The sequence below is a fragment of the Hevea brasiliensis genome, chromosome 3, assembly GCF_030052815.1.
Source record: "Hevea brasiliensis isolate MT/VB/25A 57/8 chromosome 3, ASM3005281v1, whole genome shotgun sequence".
Taxonomy (NCBI): Eukaryota; Viridiplantae; Streptophyta; class Magnoliopsida; order Malpighiales; family Euphorbiaceae; genus Hevea; species Hevea brasiliensis.
The window spans coordinates 104,058,376-104,082,625 of NC_079495.1; the positions used below are offsets into that span (position 1 = coordinate 104,058,376).

The 24,250-nt window shown below is 35.4% G+C and overlaps 1 protein-coding gene and 1 non-coding gene across 2 annotated transcripts; both read right to left on the reverse strand.

The window, feature by feature from the left end:
• Positions 1 to 533: 533 nt before the first annotated feature.
• On the reverse strand, positions 534 to 1,829 carry LOC110648668 (aspartic proteinase CDR1-like). The gene has a single exon (XM_021802983.2). It carries the CDS (start codon positions 1,827 to 1,829, stop codon positions 534 to 536), a length of 1,296 nt encoding a protein of 431 aa, XP_021658675.2.
• Positions 1,830 to 20,141: 18,312 nt separating this feature from the next.
• Positions 20,142 to 20,248, reverse strand: LOC131179014 (small nucleolar RNA R71). Its single transcript, XR_009148021.1, has one exon. It is a non-coding gene; the product is annotated as a small nucleolar RNA R71 (small nucleolar RNA).
• Between the last annotated feature and the right edge of the window lie 4,002 nt (positions 20,249 to 24,250).

The following is a 24,250-nucleotide window of genomic DNA, read 5'->3' on the forward strand; positions in this document are numbered from 1 at the left end:
GATAGGATTGAAAGCCGACCTGACTTACAAAGCAACCAAGAGAATAATAACTATAACATTATATTGCCAAGAAACTAAATAAAATCAGCTAAGGAATCTTTCACAATCAAACTTGATAACAAAGAGAGTTCATCATCTGTTACAAGCTACCAAATAAACCAGCTATTCCTTATAAACATATATTATATAAAATGGCAAATCAATAAGAGATTGAAACATGTACCGTTATAGTTAATTGACTTACATATACCTGTTCGCTTCTTATTAATTTATCATTTCATATGTTGACTATCATACGTGAAATCAATATTAAATGGTAAATCAATAAGAGATTGAAATATGCACCCTTATAGTTAATTGACTTATATATATCTGTTCACTTCTTATTAATTTATCATTTCATATGTCGGCTATTATACATGAAATCACCACTGTATCACATTATTTCTCAAGGTTAATGTGTCATTCCTATGAAGGAATGTGAAGAGCTTATTAACACATAAAAACCTAAATTTAACAGATAACCCAATAAATTACTCAGTGGTGCAATCAGTTGGCTTAAAGGACACGGTTTTCCCTTCAAGATCATATCCTATCAAGAAGTTCGTCTGCGCCACGTTACCAAATATTGCAATTTGACTATTAGGCACAAAAGCAAGACAAGTAACATCATCAGAAACTGGAAGAAATGTGTTTAGAGGTTGCAGCTCCAAATCTGCACCAGTGAAATGGGCTGTCAATGTAGGAATATTTAGATCAGATTGAATACTATAGCAGAGACTGAAAGTGCCGGTGGGGTCATTGGCGCGTTGTCCACGGATCACATTATCAACTGCTGAAGACAAATCTGAGAAAAAGTCTTCTGGGACTAACGTCAATGTGGTTCCAGAATCAATAATAATGTTTCCGGTTCCAGGGGTAGAACCAGGAAATTCTACTCTTTGGTGTCCAACACTTATAGCCTCCAGTGTCAGAAAGTAGAAGGTTTTAAGAATTTGGAAGGTTAATGGGGTCGACTGGACTCCTGTTCCTGAAACCACCGCATTGCTTCCAAAATTCAACTTGCTTGAGTTTGCTGTTGCTGGCACCAAACAGTAGGAAAATTTGCCACCAATGGTAGAACCCAGTTGAGAAACAAGGGAAACAGAACCACCTCCAAGTCCAACAATGCCTGAACCTTCGGGTCCAAAGGTTCCTCCATCGTTATGTCCACAACCAATTATAGAATTAGGGAAAGACACAGGGGGGCCACTTGTAGAATCCAAGGTGATGGTCTCAGCTGCAAGATTTCCATTAGTGAAGGAGCCGTCTCCATAAGAAGCCTCATAATGGCAAATCCCATCACTGTCACAATCTTTGGTTCCACTCGTTGTTGTACATTGTCTTGAAGAGCAGGAGAAGTCTCTATAAGTTGAGGAAGATTTTGGATTAAAAAGAGGAACATTTTGTTGATAACAATTACTGCAGGGCTCACATTGTGTCCATATAAGGTCACTGCCTGTGTCTGCTATGGCTAGAATTTCAAAAGGTGGTGTGCCAATTGAAATTCTCATGAGATAATCACCTTGGTTTGAGAATACATCAGACTCTGCGGCTTTGGTAGATATTTGACTTTCAGGGCTAAAATGATGGACACGGCTTATCGATCGACGAAAAGCATTAGCCAAGCGTTGAGTGCGAGTTTCTTCAGGATTGTAGAAGGGAGAGTTTGGTGAGTCTCTGTTAATTAGTTCCACACTAAAGCCCTGGCTAGGTTTAGAGGCAGCATCAAAGGAGACTAAGCAAGAGAGACAAAGTGCAAAAATGGCTAAAGCTGCAGAGGTTGCCATGAAAAAAGAATGGTTATGGAGATTTAGATTAGAGATGATGAAAATGATTAAATCTATTGGGTCGTATATATAGGTGGAGATCACCAGTTTATTAGAGTTTACTAGAAAATCAACAGAAGAGATTTGCGGTGTTGTTACCATAGAACATAAATAGCCTTTAATGTTATATATATATTAGCTGTAACTATTGAATGTTCATTTTCAATTTGAAGAAATTACAATTATTTCCTTTCATGGCTAAATTTTTTACTTCTTGTATCGTATGAGATGATATCATTAATCTTTTCAAATTAATATTTACATATAAACCAAGAATTCAAATTTACTAAGAATTTTTATTTTTTTTAACTTATTTTTCTTTTTTCTTTTTTTTTTCTGTGGAAATTACTTATTTTTCTTTGTTGTAAGGATTCCCATCTATTTTTGAGTTGAAAAAGAAAAATCTCATTTGTCATGTTAATTTTTGAATTGAAATTTTGACATTTTAAGTAAGAAAGGCTATTGATAATTTTTATTGATGATATAATTCATGCCAAATTTATTATTATTAATCATTTTTTTTCCTTACACATTATCACTTCCTAAATAAGTGTAAATTCTTTATCAGGTTTTTTGAAAATTAAAATTTCACAAAATTTAATTGATTTTTTTTTGTCAATTTTTATATTTGTAAATATAATAAGTGAAAGAAATTTAAATTTTTTTACCTTAAAAAAATTATTTTAAAAGAAATTATATAATTGTGTGAAAATTTAATTTAATTCTTTTCTTGCATATGATTTTTTTCTAAAGATAGCTTGTTTAAAATTAGCCTGAATTTCCAATTTTTTTATGTGAATGTTACTAATTCTACTTAAGCCAGATTTTTCTTCTAAAATTGCATGTTCTTCCCCTTTTTATTTTCTTTTAATAAGGATTAATTTGATAATTAGCTGAGTTGCATGGACAATGAAAAATGATTAGCTGTTTATTTAATGATTATCTGTCCTTATATTTTGTGACTATTTTTTGCTTGTAATCTTACATTCACAATACTTTTCATATGTGGCCAAAATTAACGAATTTGGTTTTATGGATTCATGAATATTGATTGAAATTTTTAATGTTAAATATCTGTAATCCATGTGAACCTATTAGATTATGCCACTTCAACTATAAAAATTGATGGTATTTATAATCCAGTATTGATAACAGAATCCTTATTAAGATCATTACAAAACGTGTAGACGGATTCACTGATGAAATTCCTATTAAAATAGAATCTACACTAAAAAAGAAAAACTTGTCGTTGCTAGTTATTAAGGACATCTAAAAAATATTCAGCTCTAAATATGGTTTTCAAATTAATTTTAATTGGGGGATTTTTTTTTTTATTTAAGTCCTGACAACTTTAGGATTTAAACCCTTAAACCTTGCAGGTAAAATCCGCTTGAAATCAGCTCTATATTGCTGATGCAGCCACTTGTTGGTAATTGAGATTTTTTTAACAGTAATTCTATTGGAAATTATTAGGATATAGTTAAAAGGAGCATGATGTTATTAAAAGATAAAAAATAAAAAACTAATGAGTTTTTAACCATTAACCTTTTAACTTTTTAACTCTAGTATTTAAAATTATATCACTATTTTGAGATTAAATAGCCTTATCATGTGTGTTAATGTGTTGTGATTTTATTGATTTGGAATACCTAATCATACTTGTTGAACCAAGTTACTCAGTGACCAGTCACTTCTTGGGTTGTCCCTCCACCTAACTCAATCAAGTGGAATGTTGATGGAGGTCGAAGTGCAATCGGTGGTATTCTCAGAAATTGATGTTTCATTCCTTGGTATGTTCTCATGTGCTATAGGCATCTTGGATTCGAATGTGGCTGAGCTTAGGGCAATTCACAAGGCTTTAAAGTTGTTAGTTTCCAATCCTCATGTGATTAGGGGATCGCAAAGAAAGTCCTCATTCAATCGGACTCTAAAAATGCATTTTGATAGGTATCTTATTCAGATTAAGCTCCCTGGAGAGTTAATGGATTGTTGAATTCAATTCTCAATTGCTTGTCTGCCCTACCTCGTATGATTTTCTCTCATGTTATGAAAGAAGCCAACTCCTCTGTAGACTTGTTGGCTAAATAGGGGCTCTCATGAAATGAGGATTTTGTGGCTTGGCTTTAGCTGCTGTTGGGTGATATTTCTTTGGTGTCTCTGTCACGGCTCAAATTCTAAGCCAAATTGGCATTAGGACTTATGTCAGCATAAAGTCCCAAAATCCCGTACTAAGCCTAACTATTCCTAGCCCAACCATAAAGCCCATAACTATAGTCTAATTTCAAGAAAATAAATGAACAAGGTCCGGCCATAAATTAAACTATCTAACGGGGAGATCTCAACTTACCCAATCTGTAATCACAAATCATTTGAATTTAGTGAGCTCAGCTCACCCTCATAATCTTCAAGCAGACAAAATGATCAAATGGGAGCTCAGCTCTCTCATCCAGAGTATATATCCATTTGACACATCTCACATGTCCATATAATAGATTTACAATTTCAAAGAAATGAATTATTACAATCCAAACAAGATTAAAAGATTTCTAGCACATATGGAGCTTCTAGATTAAAAACAAGAAAAGGAAAACACAATTAAACGGTTGCTGATAAATCTGCGAGGAAGGAAGTAAGTTAATCTCAAAGAATCCTTCTGTTACCTAAGAAAAAATAGTTGAATAGGAGTGAGTGTTTGACTCATAAAATAAGATATTGATTTTAAATACAATTTCTATAACTATCTAAGGCTAATGCATCACTAAGTATGAGATGCAATATATACAAACATATTCAACTAAATTTAAACAATACTTGCACGAAAGATAATTTGGTGCACTCACTCACCCGTGTGTCATATCACTGTATATAAGTATGGGAGCTGATCTCCTATACAACTCTCTTAATCCAATACCTGTCAGCGAGATCAACTCGAGCTGGACTTTCTCTTAATAATCCAAATGCAAGGGTCAGCGAGATCAACTCAAAACCGCACTCAACCCGACTTATCTATTAAAAAGATCGGGTCTCAGTAAGTTAAGCTCCAGCCATTACACTCGTCCTATCCATGTCTAATATCACACCACAAGCACGCTGACACACGCACACAACTCCAAATTACCTTAAGGCGACACCCATAACAAGTTCATCAATTAAAAATGCAATACAAACCATGCCTAAGATTTAGCTATATACATATATTTATAAGTGAATGCATGGACATGCCTTGAATATATAATAATATTGAAATTATAAATAAAATCAATATCTGCTCGCAGATCAACCGAAGATTACTGTAGCGGCTGAGTAGAAGAAGAAAGCTAGCTCTAGCCATCTAAACAATTATATTATGAATTTATAAGCATTAACACAAAATAAGGATTTGAAGAGTCAAAAGACACCCTAATTTATGCCAGAAATCTAGCAGAGTTTTTCCTGTACCTGAGACCTACCCAACTTGAAAAACAACTCAAACAACACTTCCTAATTCAAAGGCCTTAGGTTCACAACACAACAACATCATGATGCCCTTCCTGGGCATGCCACAACGGCTAAAATTCACATATTTACATTATTCAGCTATTAAGCTTAAAACTAATATTTTGCAAAAACTATCCAAACTAACCTTGAAAATTCTATAATCATGCCCCGCAGTCCTTAACAATGCTATTATACTAATACAATTGGAATCATAACTTTTTAGCTATCTAAAAATATTTTATGAATTTTATTCCAAACTCAACCTTAGGTAAAATAGGGCATTTGGAGTTCGAACTTACCTATGTCAATTTTGACACAAGGAATACATCCGAGGTGTTTGAAAATGGTGGAAATCACTATAATATTGACCCACTTTCGAAGTAGGTCTCGCAGCCCATGTGTCTGGCCCAAAAATATAGTCTCAATCACTAGTGGAATTTTTTAGAAATGAAAACACTTACGTGAAGCTCACAATACCAGAAATTAGAATATAATTTTTATTTAAAAAAATTCGGGATGTTATATTGTTCTCTCCTTACAGAAAATTCGTCCTCGATTTTTACAAAAGGCAGAACAGTAACACTAAGTTACATATTAAACAAGTATGGGTACTTATTGCATATATACTGCTCTGACTCCCAGGTGTATTCCTCCATAGAGCTTTAACTATAGAGATCTATTTTAACCAAAGCTGTCTCATCTGATAGTCTACTATAACTACTGGTTGCTCCTTAAAGGTCAAGTTCTCATTCAATTCCATCATGTCTGGTTGCAGCACATGAGAAGGGTCAGGAATATATTTCCTAAGCATGGAGATATGAACACTGGGTAGACAGGAGAGAGGTTTGGTGGCAACTCCAATCGGTAAGCAACTGCTCCCACTCTATTTGTGACCTCAAAAGGTGCTATGTAACAGGGTGCCAACTTGCCTTTCTTCTTAAATCTCATAACTCCTTTCATAAGAAAAACTTTCAAGAACACGAAATCACCCACTGCAAATTTTACGTCTTTCCTCCTTGGATCTACGTAAATCTTCTACCTACTGAAAGCTATCTTCAAATGTTCCCTTATCAAAGAAACCATCTCTGAAGTATACTACACCAAATCTGCATCATGTACTATTACTTCTCCAAATTCTGTCCAATATAAAGGGGACTTACACTTCCTGCCATATAGTGCCTCATAAGGTGCCATTCCAATACTGGAATGATAGCTGTTATTGTAAGCAAACTCCACTAATAGCAATTGATCATCCCACTGACCTCTAAAATCCAAGACACATATGTGAAGTGCCTCCTATAGTTTTCTCTAAAACTGAGAAGTGAACTGGGGCCCTCTGTTAGATATTATAGAAGTAGGAACTCCATGTAATCTGACTATCTCACAGATATACACCCTTGCATACTGGGCAATAAAATAGGTGGTCTGTACTAGCAAAAAGTGAGCCAACTTAGTTAAATGATCCACTATCACCCAGATAGAATCATACCCTCAGGTAGTATGAGGCAACCCAGTCATAAAGTCCATTGTGATCATTTTCCACTTGTACTCTGGGATGAGACTCTCCTGCAACTTTCCTGATGCCTCTGATGTTTAAACTTTACCTTCTGACAAGTTAAGCACTTGGACACAAAATCTATTATGTCTCTCTTTATGCCATTCCACCAGTACCTATCTTTCACATTATGGTACATCTTGGTAGATCCTGGGTAAACATTGTAAGGCGTGTAGTATGTCTCCTGCATAATCTCATTTCTTAGGTTGTCCACATCTGGCACACGTACTCTGAAGCCCTGCATAAGGGTACTATCTATATCAAAATCTTTCCCCTGCTCTACTCTTTCTGCTAGCCACATTAATTGTGGGTCTCTATACTAGGAAACCCTAAAATTATCCCTCAAATTCGTTTTACTCTAAAATTTGCCAAAATTGCACCCAAATTTGTTGTGTCTAAGATCAAATCCTGATCCATCAACTCATATAATTCCTAAATCAACGGTCTCCTTTCGTTGATATATGTGCTAAGCTACCAAAAGATTTCCTACTTAAGGCATCTGCCATCACATTCGCTTTACCTTGGTGGTACTGAATGGTACAGTTATAACCCTTCAAAAGCTCCATCCATCTCCTCTGCCTTAAATTTAAGTCTCTTTGTTAGCAGTTGTACTTTAAGGTCTTATGGTCAGTGTATATCTCACAGCTCACCATACAGATAATGCCTTTATATTTTTAATGAAAATATTACAACGAACATCTCTAGATCATGAATGGGGTAGTTTTGCTCGTGCCTCTTTAACTACCTTGAAGCATAAGCCACTACCTTACTGTGCTACATCAAAACACACCCCAACCTAGGGGTGAGTAGATTTCGGTTCAAACTAAAAAACTAAACCAAACCGAATCAATTAGTTTAATCGGTTCTGTTTTAAAATTTAATCGATTTGGTTTGGTTTTATATTATAAAAATTTCAGTTATTTCGATTTGATGCAGTTTTGAAGATAAAAAAATCGGTGAAACCGAATCAAACCATATAGTAATTTTATATATTCAAATCAAACCAAATCAAACCGAATTGATTTTTGAATTGATTTATTTTTATGGAGAATTTATGAATTATATTTAATTGTATATATATAAATTGTTTAATTTCATTGATTAATGGTTATTAGGTTCAAACCAAAGTCAAAATTAGATCAAATAACTTGAAAATAAGTCTAAATTAAAAAATCAAAATCGATCAGTTTGAACCGAATCAAACTGAAATAGAGTGGTTCGGTTTGATTCAGTTTTTCATCCATTTCGGTCGGTTCGATTTCTAAAATATATAATTCGGTTTTCATAATTTAATTCGGTTCGGTTTAAACCAAATACTCACCCCTACCCCAACCCAACTCTAGAAGCATTTCAATACACTGCATACCCGTCTCCACTCACTAGCAAGGTCAACATTGGAGCTGTAATTAAACATTCCTTAAGCTTCTGAAAGTTTTCCTCACACTCGTCTGACCAGATAAATGGGACATTCTTTTGAGTCAACTGGATCAGAAGAGCTGCTATTCTAGAAAAATTCTTTACAAAATGCCTGTAGTAGCCTGCTAGGCCTAGAAAACCTCGCATTTCAGTGACTGTGGTAGGCTTGAGCCAATCAGTTACTGCTTTAATTTTCTTAGGATCTACCTGAATACCTTCACTGAAGACCACATATCCCAATAATGAAATACTCTCCAGCTAGAACTCACACTTTGAAAATTTAGCATATAGCTGATGCTCCCTTAGAGTCTATAACATCATTCTTTGGTGCCAAACATGTTCTTCCTCAATTAGAGAATACACCAAAATATCATCTATGAACACAGTGACAAAGCGATTCAGGAATGGCCGCTAGTGCATTAGTGAGTCCAAAAGATATCACCAGATTCTCATAATGACCATACCTTATTCTGAATGTTGTTTTTTGCACATCCTCACTTTTTATCCTCAGCTAATGATAGCCCGATCATAGGTCTATTTTAGAGAATATATTGCTCCTTGTAACTGATCAAAAAGGTCATTAATCCGAGGGAGCAGATACTTATTATTAATTGTCACCTTGTTCAGTTGTCTATAGTCAATAAATAACCTCAATGACCCCATTTTTCTTCCTTACAAATAAAATAAGAGCACCCCAAGGTGATGTACTTGGCTAGATAAAACCCTTGTCCAGAAGCTCCTACAGCTATTCTTTCAGTTCTTTTAACTCCACTGGCACCATCTTGTAGGGTGGCATAGACTTGGAGTTTGTACCTAGTACAGTACCTATACAGAATTCAATCTCCCTATCAGGTGGCAACCTAAGAAGCTCCTCAGAAAACACATCCATAAATTCCTCAACAACTAGTACATTTCCACACCAACCCTCTTTTGCACCACTGTCTAACTTGACATACCATCTTTATCATGTCCCTTGTTTTTTGATGTATTTTGGAAGATACCTCATATTAACAGATTCTTCCAGAGCTAACTTTAATTATAACTACTGTCATTACTTTGATCCTCGTACTTACTAGTGACTTATAACCACCTATATCGGTCTCTTCCCATTCTACCCCCTACTATTGTTCTGTCATTATTGCTTTACTGCAAAGTGATTCTGTTGGTCACATAGAAGACATTCGCCTAACATTCATAACGAACCTCTAACTACCTTCTCACTATTTCAAAAGTCTAACCTAAAGCCTATGTGTCATTATCTATCATTCTCTTCTCTCATCATGCCTATTTGATTAATTAGATTAACTTTTATTCAACTTACTACTTACTAACTTCTTTTCTCTATCTGATAAGAAAATGTAGAACTACATTGCACACCTTCTAGCTTTTGCTCATTATTGTTGTATTCCTCACCTAACCTTCTTGATACTGTTAACGGGTTAAAGGAATCTTACCTCTTTACTATCCACTTCACCTTAGGAATGGGGAGCAAGTAGATGCTAATCCAATCCTATAACTTCAAGCTCTACATTCTGGCCTCTAACACTGTCCCAACTATGACCTGCTCTAAGTCTTGTAATTCTGAGTTATATATGTTGACAACTATTCTCACTGATGTGGTCCTATCCTAGGCTCTTTAATTTTACTTTTCAATTCACCTTGTTTACCTTGTCCACACTAATACTTTGACTATTGTATTTTTTTTTTTTTTACTATCTCTATTGCATCATCTACCCTTCTATGTTACTTAGAATTGGTCCTCTGACTATTTTGATTAGTAACCCATTAGTACCTGAGCTCTTCACCTTCCAATCACTAAACCTTAAATATCCTGCACTGTTCTTATAATGACCTTTCACCATTGTCTATTTTGATCCTGAAATTCATACCCTTAACTACCTTGAGGAAGGGATCTACATGAGTTCCATCTTCCATTCTACTTAATCAGTCGACACTTAGGGTACTAGGTACCCAATTCCAATCCTTAAGTTTAAAAGAACCACATCTGTCATGATTTGATCACTTATGACTCCTATAATGGAACTTATATCATCCCAAGGTCACTCAGGCCAACAACTTTCTATTACACTATAGTCCCATTCGGGACATCATTTCATAGGTCATTACACTAGTAGTAACCTTTTTTCTCTCTTGTAAAGACACTACCATATTCTGCGACACAATTAACTGCAAGAGAGGTACTACATTTATTTTATTACCACAATTATGTAAGGCCATCTACTATCTTATCATACTACAAACTTTTCTAAAAAGTCATTTCATAGGCTATGAACATTATTCACAACCTTGGATCTCCTTTAGGAAGTAAAGCCATACTCTACATCTTGTTGTCACACTAAGGAGATGCTACCTCAATAAACTCTAAGCAAAACGTCCATCATAATGCCAAAACTATCCAAGATCCCATACAAGAAACTAGATGGTCCATTATACTGCAACCATACTAAAACTTTTAATCTTGTGGTAACTCAAGCTATAATGTTGTGTTCAAGTTAGGATAACCGAGTCACTGAATTAAGTTATCACTTAAAAGCAATAGCTGATACTCTATCCTAAGGGTTTTAAACCACAATTAGGAGTTTCATAACTTCTCTACAAGAGCAGAATTCTGTTATGGCACAACTGCACCAAAAAAAAGCTATTAGCAAAACCTTATCATAAAACACTATGTGGATGTACACAGTTCTACACAATAATCTCATGTCTGTATTATAATTCGTGGCTTACAACACAAACAAAGAGAGCACTGCATAGGTTACTATGGTACATCCCAACAAACTGTCATCTCTAAGCCCTTGCCACTCCATAAAAACCATATGGAAAACTATCCTGATAGAACACTCAATTAATATTATAAACTTACCCTAACTAGGCAGTTCATAGTGGTACTCACACTCTCACTTAAGGCAACTATACTATCATGACTTATTCTATGTACTTATGCCTTACATTATTTAGACATGCCACATGGCCCTATACTGACTAATCACATCATCTCTTGGGGCACAAATCACTATGGCAAATATCGGCACATCCACTAACTCCAATTATATCACTTGGAGTCCAATGAGAACTGATACATTAGACACACACCAAGAAATACTATCAAGGAAAACGCTGAAACTAGAAGCAAGAAATTATAGAAAAGACAAAATAGGATCCTATACTCTACATGTGATAAACCCAAAATAACATTTCCCATGAATCTAGAGCCCAAGCTCTGATACCAATGTTGTCATGACTCGAATTCTAGGCCGAATCGGCATTAGGACTTAGGTCAATATAAGACCCTCAATGCCCGTAGTAAGTCTAACTATTTCTAGCCCAACCATAAAGCCAATAACTATAGTCCATTTTTAAGAAAACAAATGGATAGAGTCTGACATAAATTAGACTATTTAACAGGGAGATCTCAACTCACTCGATCGATAATCTCAAATCATTTCAATTTGGGGAGCTCATCTCACTCTCACAATCCTCAAGTAGACAAAATGATCAAATGGGAGTTCAGCTCCCTCATCCAGAGTATATATCCATTTCGCACATCTCACATGTCCATATAATAGATTTACAACTTTAAAAGAAATGAATTATTATAGTCCAAATAAGATTAAAAAATTTTTGGTACATGCGGAGCTTCTAGATTAAAAACAAGAAAAGGAAAATACAATTAAACAGTTGTTGGTAAACCTGTGAGAAGGGACGCAAGTTAATCTCAAAAAATCCTCTTGTCATCTGAGGAAAAATAGTTGAACAGGAGTAAGGGTTCGACTCATAGAGTAAGATGTTGATTTTAAATATAATTTCTATAACTATCTAAGGCTAATGCATCCCTAAGGATGAAATACAACATATACAAGCATATTCAACCAAATTCAAATAATACTCACACAAAAGATAATTTGGAGTGCTTACACACTCGTGTCACATCACTATATGAGAGCTGATCTCCTATACAGCTCTCTTAATCCAATACGTACCAGTGAGATCAACTCGTGCCGGACTTTCTCTTAATAATCCAAATGCGAGGGGTCAGCAAGATTAACTCAAAATCGTACTCACCCCAACTTATCCACAAAAAGAATCGGGTTCCAGCGAATCAAGCTCCAGCTATTCTACCCGTCCTACCCATATCCAATATCACACCACACGCAAGCCGACATATGCATATAGCTCTAAATTACCTTAAGGTCACACCTATAATAAGTTCATCAATTAAAGATACAATACAAACCGTGCCTAAGATTTAGCTATATACATATATTTATAAGTGAATGCATAGACTTGCCTTAAATATATAATAATATTGAAATTATAAATAAAATCAATATCTACTCACAGATTAACTGGATATTACTGTAGCGGCTGAGCAGAAGAAGAAATCTAGCTTTAGTCTCCTAAACAATTATATTATGAATTTATCAGCATTAACACAAAACAAGGATTTGACACCCTAATTTATGCTGGAAATTCGACAGAGTTTTTCCTTTATCTAGGACCTACCCAACCTGCAAAACAATTCAAACAACACTTTTTAATCCAAAGGCCTTAGGCTCACAATATAACAATATCATAATGCCCCTCTTGGGCTTGCCATACCAGCTAGAACTCACATATTTACAATATTCAGCTACTAAGCTTAAAACTACATTTTGCAAAAACTATCCAAACTAACCCCAAAAATTTTATAGTCAATGCCCTGAACTCCTTAACAATGCTATTATACTAATACAATTGGAATCATAATTTTTTAACTGCTCATGTATATTTTATGAATTTTATTTTAAACTCAACCTTAGGTAAAACTGGGCATTTGCAGTTCGGATTTACCTATATCAATTCTGACATATGAAATGCATCTGGCGCATCTAAAAATAGTGAAAATCATTGTAATATTGACCCACTTCCGAAGTGGATCCCGCAGCCCATGTGTCGGCCCGAAAATTCAATCTCGGTCGCCAGTGAAATTTCCTCGAAATGAAAATATGATGCCCCTCACCTGTCTACAGTGTAGCCGAGTGAGGAGTGTCACATTCGGTGCCGTAGCACCCTATCTTGTCTTGTTATGTCTATTATAAATTTTAATGTCATTTAAATCAGGTAATTTACGTGTAAAAATTTTTTTTTATATATCTTATTTCTGTGGAAACCCGGACAGAGTTTTCCCTGTTTTATTAGCATCTGGTGGGTTTTCACTAATCAGCTGTTAACAACAATTTCATATCTCTACATGTCATATCATGTCATTTCTATTCATACAATTTCAAGTTCATTCATTCATCTATAAATTCATATGCAGAAATTCATAGATAATAAATTACAAGTTTTCATTTTAATCTCAAAGTTTAATTACAAGTCCAAAATGAAATATATCATGACTAGACATAATGAAACAAAATACTAGTCTATACATGGGCCCTACCAAAATACAAAAGACTGGTAAAGTGACTCTGGTCGATGGTAGATTTGGTTGAAACTCTGTCCGAACACTACTGTGGTGGCTGCTGCTATAAGAGCTGTTGATCTTCAGTACTTACTCGATGGAAAACCAACGCGCTAAGCATAACGCTTAGTGGTGCATAATTTATAATAACAATAATTAAAAAATTGAATTAATATTTGGGAATCATAATTTCTGGGTCTTTTATATTTTTATTGCTCTTTGAAAACAATTAACATTATCGAGATCTTTTATGATTACTTATTGTATTTTAAGTCTTAATTAATTTTTATCAGTGCCCAAGAAACCTATAACAAATTATAAAAGCTAGATGCACGGGTGTATACTGGTTAGACAGCCATATGTCTATCCAGTATACGTCTGTCAGGCACGAGGCCAGCTGTCAGGCACGAGACCCACCGTCAGGCTTATAAAGCCAGAAATAAAGTTAGGCACAATGACCAATAAGTAGGCAAATAGCCTGTAGAATAATCATACCAGACATATTTTGTGAGTTCATGATTTTCTCGGTAGGCAGTACTACTATCTGTAGTCCCTAATTGGTATACCAATTTATCCAAACTAAATAAATAAGTCTAGGTATACTATGGGCAATTAAACATTTTTAATTATTTTAGCACTATTCACTGTTACTATTTTCTGGTACTGTTCATTGGTACCATTAATTTCATATTAATAGGACATTAGTCCCAATTTACATATTCATATCATTTTTAATATTTAATTATCCTTATGAGTATTTTAATTATCATATATAGCATTTTTTCCATGAACCTTTCTTTAGTTTCATGTTGATATGTTATCTTTATCTAGGAATTTGACTAGGTTAGGATGTCTATTTAGTTACACTTCCTTCATAACAATTGCTCTTCTATATTTAAACTTGAATTTCAGTTTTTGAGTCACTGAATTTGGGGTTATAGAACTCAAGTTATGGTCAAAATACCATAACTGGTCCCCTTGCCCCTAAGCTGTCCAGAATTTACAATTTTTGGTCAATAAACTTTGACTAGTCATTTGATCATTTTATTGTCATTTTTAGACTTAGGTTCCTTCACAAGATACGTTCCTCTATGTCTTAGGGACTCCCATGTACAATTTCATAATTTTTCAAGCTTGGTGTAGTGAGTTATGGTCAATGTATTAACTTGGACTCTCAGTCTTATAAGGGCAATAACTAACTTCAAGGCAGTATGTTTGAATCTCTTTTTAGGGTCTTTACACTTAGAATTTGGCAAAGATGTCTAAATCAATGTTGTAGCCCTAAGTATCATGTTTCCAGATCATATTGGCACATCTCAAATGGAATTTCTTAGTGAGATTTATGGCCAAATGAACACACGGGTATCAAATGGCATTCTGGGTGCAACTTAACATTTTCCAAATTTCAATTCCTAACTTTGGCTAATATTTTCCCTAGGATGCAATGGTTTCTAGAGCTTGGTCAAAACATAAAAATTGTTGTGCTATGTCTTATAAAACTTTTGGTACTAGTTTCACTCAATTTGCAGCTTTGGAGACCATGTTATGGCATTTTTGCCAAAACTGGTCAAGCATACCAAAGGAACAATATTTTGGATAATTTCTGGTTGGCAGTTTTAGTGACTCAACTTTTGCTAATAATTTGATTTGGTTAAAAGCAAAACTGGGTCATGTGGTCCTCACGAAAAGTGTAGCTCTATGTCTAAACTTTCCATTGATGTAATTTTAGGTCATTTGGCCAGTATAGAGAGAGTTATGACCAAGTGAACACGTACTGTTCATTTGGTCATTTTCTGGGTTGGCAGTTTTAGTGACTCAAATTTTGCTAATAATTTAATTTGGTTAAAAGCAAAACTGGGTCAAATGGTCTTCATAAAAAGTGTAGCCCTATGTATAAGCTTTCCATTGATGTAATTTTAGGTCATTTGGACCAGTATAAAGAGAGTTATGACCAAGTGAACACGTACTGTTCATTTGGTCATTTTTTGGGTTGGCAGTTATAGTGACTCAATTTGTGCTAACAATTTGATTTGGTTAAAAGCAAAACTGGGTCAAGTGGTCTTCATGATAAGTGTAGACCTATGTCTAAGCTTTCCATTAATGTAATTTTAGGTCATTTGGACTAGTATAGAAAGAGTTATAACCAAGTGAACACATACTGTTCATTTGGTCATTTTTTGGGTTTGGTGCAGGGTAATCCGAATTTGGGCAGTATTTAGGTCAAGTTTTGAACAAAATTTGGGCATAGTTTCTTCATGGAAAATGGGCTATTTTGGGTCTAGTTTCACCTCCAATTGGCCTCATACCAATTGGAGTCACATATTTTTAGTTATGACTCAAAACTCATGCTGGACTCATGAGTCCCAAAACCTGCAGAAAACAAGCACTCCCAACTTCAATTTCCTCCATCTTCCTTACTTCAATTGGCATGCATAGCATTTCTATAAGCAACAATCTCAACTCAACCAAGTCAATTTCAAGCATTTACATAAAGTCCCCACATCATATACATAAACCCTAATTCCAATCACCCAATTTATACAAACTCAACTCTTTTATACTTCTTATCATATCAACTATTCAAACATCCTTATGGAACCATTTTTCATCATTTAAAAGCAACAAACCTCACAAGATTCATGGCTGCCAAAATTAGGGTTCTTCAATTCTTTTTTATTTGTTTTCATTTTCATGGAATACTCACTCATCTCATCATTCTTATAAGATTTAAAGATGAGAGGGAGTGGTATTTTTGCACTTACCTTGTGACCCAACTTGCAAACTTCAATTTCTCTTCTTCAAATAGGTATCTAAAGCTTCCTTATGGAGTGGGGAGAATTATTTGTGAATAGAGCTATGGGTTTTGATGGGTAAATGAAGAGGAAATCAAGCTTTTAAGCTTGATAACAATGGTGGGGAGGGAGAGCACAAGGGAGACGGCAAGGAGAGAGAGAGAGAAGAGGAAGAAGAAGAAGGTTGGTGGGGTTTTGTCTCTTGTGGGTATTTATATATATACATTTATGTGTACTTTATTGTTTTTAAATTTCATAAATCTATTTCCTTTCTTTTCTTTTCTTTCCTTTTCTTTCTTCTTCTTTCTCTTCTCATTTTTCAAATTCAAATTCATAAATTTAATTTATGTTAATTATTTTATTTCCTAATTTTTAATTTGACATTAGGTCAAAATTCACCTCTAGAGGTGAAATGACCAAAATGCCCTTCATGGTACTCATCGGGTTATTTTTATTATTTTATTCCAATTAATAAAATCTCTAAATTTTTTCTATATTTTCTTAGCATTTATTTCTTCAATTTATGCCTCCTCGCTATAGTTTATGTGTAGTTTCAGACATTTTTTACTGTCCGAACAGACATGAGTCGTCGGAATAGTAAAATATACGGACTACCTATGGTGAGGGCGTTACAGAAAACACCTATGTGAAGCTCATAAATTCGAGATGTTACAGTCACTTTCATTTGTTTTCTTTACAGATTTCAGTTGCTCATTTGGGTTGCCTAGTTTGTGCTTTGCACTTCGATGTGTTGGTTATCCCTTGATGTTGCTCCTCATTAGCTAGGAAGGCTGTTGTTTGCAATATCAAATCATTTAGCATATAGCTTATATAAACCAATCCAAAGGTTGTTGATAACATTTAGCATTTTAGTAAGACAGGCCTTAAAAGGCATCCTAATAAAACCAAGCCATTGCCTTCTACAATTTAGTTTCTTTGATGTATAGACATCATCAATGTCTCCAAGCTTGGAAAAAGCCTTCCATAAATCTCTTTCGTTCCAACCAGGGGGAAAGTTTACAAAATACGCTGTCAGGGAATTGCGATGCTGCTTTCAGATTTGAAGGACGTGAAAAAGGGTTAAGCTTCTGAGGTTCTATAATGGTGATTTTGAAGAGGGCATTATTTTGGTTGGGCTCAATGGTAGGGTTGAGGTGGGGGTGATGAGAGGATTCTGTCATATTTCTGGTAGGGTGAACTTCAACTTATTAATATTAAGTTTGTTTAGGTCGCAAGCTTACTCATTCATAGTTTCTAAATCAACTCATTTATAGACTCACATATCAAGTCATTTACTAGATCAAAAACTCAATATATATATGATTTATTTTTCTTTACCGATAATATTGTTATACTAATTTCATATAGGCATTTTAAGGTAGTTTTGCATCCATTTTGCCCTTATATTTTAGTATATTTTATGTTTTGAGCTTTATTTTAGCTTATTTGTTAAGTTTAAATACTTTATATTTGATTTTTGTAATTTTGTTATTTTTGATAGGATCTTGTGGTAAATCAAAGATCAATGAGTGCATTAGGAAATGATTTAAAGAAATTTGGAATTCTTTAAGCATGGAGGAAAGTTGAAGAAATCAAGTTTTGAAAGAGCAAGTTAGCCGAAATTTGCTTAAGACTTTGCTTATGATGTTGCTTAGGGTATGTCATATAAGCTTAACCTTAGGCCTGTTCAAGTTGAAAGTCAAGCGCGGCTCAAATCCTACATATTCAAGCTTTTACTCCACAACCTGCCGAGAATTGCTTAAGATCCTACTTAGGGTAAAGCGGCAGTGCTTAAGGTGCAGCACAGATCAAGTTGGAAGTCATGTATGAGCAGAAAGAAAACCCATTTTATTCTAGTCTGCCAAGATTTGCTGAGGGTCTGCTTAACCTTAAGCAGACAGTGTGACCAGAAGCTGAAATTTGCTAAGAAGCTGCTTAGGGTTAAGCAGTACCCTAAGCAGACTGCCCAGAACGTGAATAATGCTGCTGACTTGGATAATTTTACACCTCATTTCCTATCCACTCCTTGGCTCTTAGTTACTTTTAGGGCAACTTTTTGGGACGATATAAATTCATCATTTCCTAGCTTTTGTCATTTCCTAGCTTTTGCCATAAGAGGAAAGGGGAGAAAACAAAAAGAGAAATAAATAGAGAGAGGAGGAGACGCCATTTTCTGGGGAGGAGCTGCTGCAACCATTTTTGGAGCTCCAGAAACCAGAGTTTTGGGTTCTTCTACCTGGGTTTTTCTATTTTAATCCTCTTATCATGTTTTTCTTTACTATTTTAATCTTTCTTGTAAATACCATCATGAGTGAGTAAACTCTTTGGATTTCAGAGTTGGAAAATATGTTTTAGATTAATTTGTGGATTTGGACTGGGTATTTCCTTATTTTACATAAATATGAGTTTTGATTCTTTCCTTGTGTACTTGATTTACTTGCCTAATGTTGGTACCCATTGGGTATTGTGTTAATCTTTGATTGAAGGATCGAAAGGTGAAAGTCATTGATAGATAATCAAGGATTGGAACTTAAAATCACCTAGATTTAGAAATAAACTAGGATTTTAAGAGGAATTAATTATTGGTTACAAAACTTAATGGGTTTTAAAGTAATCAAATAACATACGAAAGTAGGTTTGGTTATTTTAGAACACACTTTGGTTTGCTTGAAAAAGATATCAAAGGAATTTAGAATCAATTAGATTAATCAATTTAACTTGCTCATTTACATTTACCATTTATTCATTAATCATTAGCCCAAATAATCGCTTCATTCATAGTTCGGTACTCAAATGGCAAATCCTCATGGGAACGATACTTGATTCATCACTTTATTACTTGAGACGACCGGTATACTTGCGAATTTGCCCCATCAAGTTTTTGGCGTCGTTGCCGGGGATTTGATTTTTGTTTGATATTGAACAATTGTTTGTTTGGTTAATTTGGACATTTTATTTTATTTTATTTTCTTTTTACCATTTTAATTTGAGAATTTGTTTATTTTGTTTTTCAGGTACTTTATTTTATGAGAAGGACAAAAAGTGAAGAAATCAATTTATTCTTTGATCCAGAAATAGAAAAGACAGCAAAAGCTTTAAGAGCAGAATCTAAGAGGAGAAAAGCTGAAATTAAAGCTCAACAACAACAAGAAAGAGTACAAGAGCAAGAGCAATTACAAGAAGAAATGGCCAACAACAATAACAACCGCTCTGTGAAGGATCATGCCTATCCTAACATTGGGGATTTCATGCCAAGTATCACAAGACCAAGAGTAGAAGCTAATAATTTTGAACTGAAGCCTGCACTCTATCAGATGGTACAACAATCACAATTTGGGGGAAGTCCAAGTGAAAGTCCACATGTGCATCTAGCACACTTTCTTGATATCAGTGATATGTTGAAGATAAATGGAGTTTCTGATGATGCAATTCGACTCAGATTATTTCCTTTTTCTCTGAAGGACGGAGCTAGAGAGTGGTTACATTCTTTGCCACCGGGTTCTATCACAACATGGGATGAACTTTCTCAAGCATTTTTAGCTCAATATTTTCCACCAAGCAAGACAGCTAAGCTAAGAAATGAGCTGACTTCTTTCAAACCTAGAGATGATGAGAGCTTGTATGAAGCATGGGAGAGGTACAAGGATTTGCAAAGGAGATGTCCACATCATGGGATTCCTAAGTGGATGCTTGTTCAACACTTTTACAATGGAGTTTCACCAGCTATTAGAAATACAATTGATGCATCTTCTGGAGGTGATCTTATGGAGAAATCTGAAGATGAAGCTTTTTCTGCTCTTGATAAAATTGCTTATAACAACTACTAATGGAGTTGTGAGAGGAATGAGATTAAGAAACCAGCTGGTATGTTTGAGCTTGATGCCATGAATATGATTAATGCTAAGTTTGATGCTTTGACAAGGAAAATGGACAAGCTAAGCATGAAAGTAGATTCTTCAACTGGAGGTTCTAGTAATTCAGTAGAAGTTAGAGCTGCAAATGTCAATTGTGCAGCAGATTTTTCTGCACTTAGTCAAGATTTTTCAAGTGAGCAAGTGGATTATGTGGGGAACTACAATCAAAGACCAGGTGGTAACCCATTTTCTGCAACTTATGATCCAGCATGGAGAAACCACCCTAATTTCTCTTGGGGAGGTAGACAAGGACAACACCAAAATTTTCAGCAACCTTCTGGTTATCAACAACATCAGAATTTCTAGCAGAATAGAGGTCCTCCTCCTGGAATTCCTAAACCTCAAAATGCACGTGCTCCACCTCTACCACAACAAGCATAACCAGACAAGACAGTTAGATTAGAAGCTATGATTGAGACTCTACTTGTGAGCCATCAAAGTCAACAAGATATGATTTCTCAACTAGCATCTAAAGTAGATCAAATGGCAACACACAATAAGATGTTAGAGAATCAAATAGCTCAACAAGCTAGCTCTTCAAATAACAAAGCATTTGGGAAGCTCCCTAGCCAGCCAGAAAATTCAAGGGAGCATTGCAAGGCTATTACATTGACGAGTGGAAAAATATTGGAGAATGGAGATAAAAAGATTGAAGAGAAAATTGAAGAAGAGAAAAACAGAGAAGGAGATGAACAAACTGAAGTTGAAGTTAGAATTAAAGCTGAGAAAGAAAATTCAGTGGAAGAAAAAAGAAGTAAGGAGAGAGAGAGCAAAGAGGAAGAACCTAAATATGTTGCACCTAAAGCCTACATGCCACCTTTACCATTCCCACAAAGGTTCCAGAAAGCGAAATTAGATAAACAATTTGGGAAGTTTTTGGAAGTATTGAAGTCTTTGCATGTGACTATTCCTTTCACTGATGCCTTAGCACAAATGCCTTCATATGCTAAATTTTTGAAGGAGATTTTATCTAACAAGAAGAAATTGGAGGAATTTGAGACCGTAGCTCTCACGGAAGAAAGCAGTGCTATTTTGCAAAATAAGCTCCCACCCAAACTGAAAGATCCTGGAAGTTTTTCCATACCATGTCACATTGGGGATATCAGTATAGATAAGGCTTTATGTGATCTTGGAGCCAGTGTTAGTCTAATGCCATTGTCTATCTATGAGAAAGTGAAGATTGGAGAAATGAAGCCTACTACCATTTCACTATAGTTAGCAGATAGGTCTATTAAATTTCCAATTGAGGTAATTGAGAATGTTCCTCTGAAAGTTGGAAAATTTTTCATACCAGTGGATTTTGTGGTATTAGAGATGGAGGAGGATGTACACATTCTTATTATTCTGGGTAGACCTTTCCTTGCTACTGCTAGAGCTGTGATTGATGTAAAAAATGGGAGGCTTACATTAGAAGTTGGGGAAGAAAAAGTTGAATTTAATTTGTTTCAAGCAATGAAAAAGAAAGATGATTCAAATTCATGCTTGAAAATTGATGTGATAGATGAAGAGGTCAGAGAAGTGCTCAAAAAGCAACATCCTAAAGATCCCTTAGAAGCTTGTTTGGTTTATAACATCAAAAAAGGGGATGAGATTGAAGAAGCTGCAAAATATGCTACAATCTTGGAAGGAAATCCACCTTTGCCTATGGCTGATATTGAAAAGATTGTGGATTTGAAGCAAGATACAACTTCATCATCAAAGCTTGAAAAAAGTGAAACACCGAAGGTAGAGTTGAAACCTCTTCCAACAAATCTCAAGTATGCTTTTCTAGGTCAAAATTCTACATATCCTGTAATTGTTAGTGCTAAACTGAATGATTGTGAAGTTGAAAAATTATTAAGAGTTCTTAGAAAGCATAGAAGGATAATCGGTTATACCATTGATGATATTAAAGGAATACATCCTTCTGTGTGCATGCATAGAATTTTGTTGGAAAATAATCATAAAGCCTCTCGAGAGTCACAGAGGAGATTGAATCCAAATATGAAAGAGATTGTGAAAAAGAAAATCTTGAAATTGCTTGATGCAGGTATCATTTACCCTGTTTCTGACAGCAATTAGGTAAGTCCAGTTCATGTTGTACCCAAGAAAGAGGGCATCACAATAGTGAAAAATGAAAATGATGAACTAATACCTACAAGGACTGTAACTGGATGGAGAATGTGTATAGACTATAGGAAATTGAATAATGCAACTAGAAAGGACCATTTTCCATTACCATTTATAGATCAAATGCTTGAGAGACTAGCTCATCATTCTTATTTTTGCTATTTGGATAGCTATTCAGGGTTCTTTCAGATCCCTATTCACCCAGATGATCAGGATAAAACTACCTTCACATGTCCTTATGGTACCTTTGTATATCGAAGGATGCCATTTGGACTATGTAATGCCCTTACTACATTTCAAAGATGTATGATGTCCATATTTTCTGACATGATTGAGGGTATTATGGAAGTATTCATGGATGATTTTTCTGTGTATGGTAAATCTTTTGATGAGTGCTTATCTAACTTGTCTAAGGTTTTGCAAAGATGTGAAGAGTTCAATTTAGTTTTGAATTGGGAAAAGTGCCATTTTATGGTAAAAGAAGGAATTGTTTTGGGACATCTTGTGTCAAACAGGGGTATTGAGGTGGATAAAGCAAAGGTAGAAATTATTGAGAAAATGCCACCCCCAACATCCGTAAAGGGAGTGAGGAGTTTCTTGGGGCATGCTGGATTTTACAGGAGATTCATCAAGGATTTCTCTAAGATTTCTAAGCCTCTTACCAATTTATTGAGTAAAGATGTGGAATTTCATTTTGATACTAATTGTATGAACACTTTTTGTAGGATAAAGGAAGCTTTGTTATCTGCTCCTATTATGTAGCCACCCAATTGGTCATTACCTTTTGAGTTAATGTGCCATGCTAGCAATTATGCAATTGGGGCTGTTTTGGGACAAAGGATGTAACACCCTTGGCAAATCCCACATCGACAAAACACGGGAGAGATGCTGGGTTCATAAGATGGAGGTTCCTAACCCCTATTGACGCGTTTTAAAACCATGAGGGCTTTGGCCCAGAGCTGACAATATCACTAGTAGGCCGGGCCATTACATTTGTGGTATCAGAGCCGCTCCGCGTGCAACCTTGAACGATGGTGGGGCAAACCTCAGCGAGGACGCTGAGTCCCATAAGGGGGGTGGATTGTAACACCCTAGGCAAATCCCACATCGACAAAACACGGGAGAGATGCTGGGTTCATAAGATGGAGGTTCCTAAACCCTATTGACGCATTTTAAAACCGTGAGGGCTTTGGCCCAGAGCGGAAGCCCTCACGGTTTTAAAACGCGTCAATAGGGGTTAGGAACCTCTATCTTATGAACCCAGCATCTCTCCCGTGTTTTGTCGATGTGGGATTTGCCTAGGGTGTTACAATCCACCCCCCTTGTGGGACTCAGCGTCCTCGCTGAGGTTTGCCCCACCATCGTTCAAGGTTGCACGCGGAGCGGCTCTGATACCACAAATATAACGACCCGGCCCACTAGTGATATTGTCCGCTCTGGGCTGAAGCCCTCACGGTTTTAAAACGCGTCAATAGGGGTTAGGAACCTCCATTTTATGAACCCAGCATCTCTCCCGTGTTTTGTCGATGTGGGATTTACCTAGGGTGTTACAAAGGAAAGATAAGAAGGTGTATGCAATATACTATGCAAGTAGAACCTTAGATGATGCTCAAATAAATTACTCTATTACAGAGAAAGAGTTTTTGGCAGTGGTA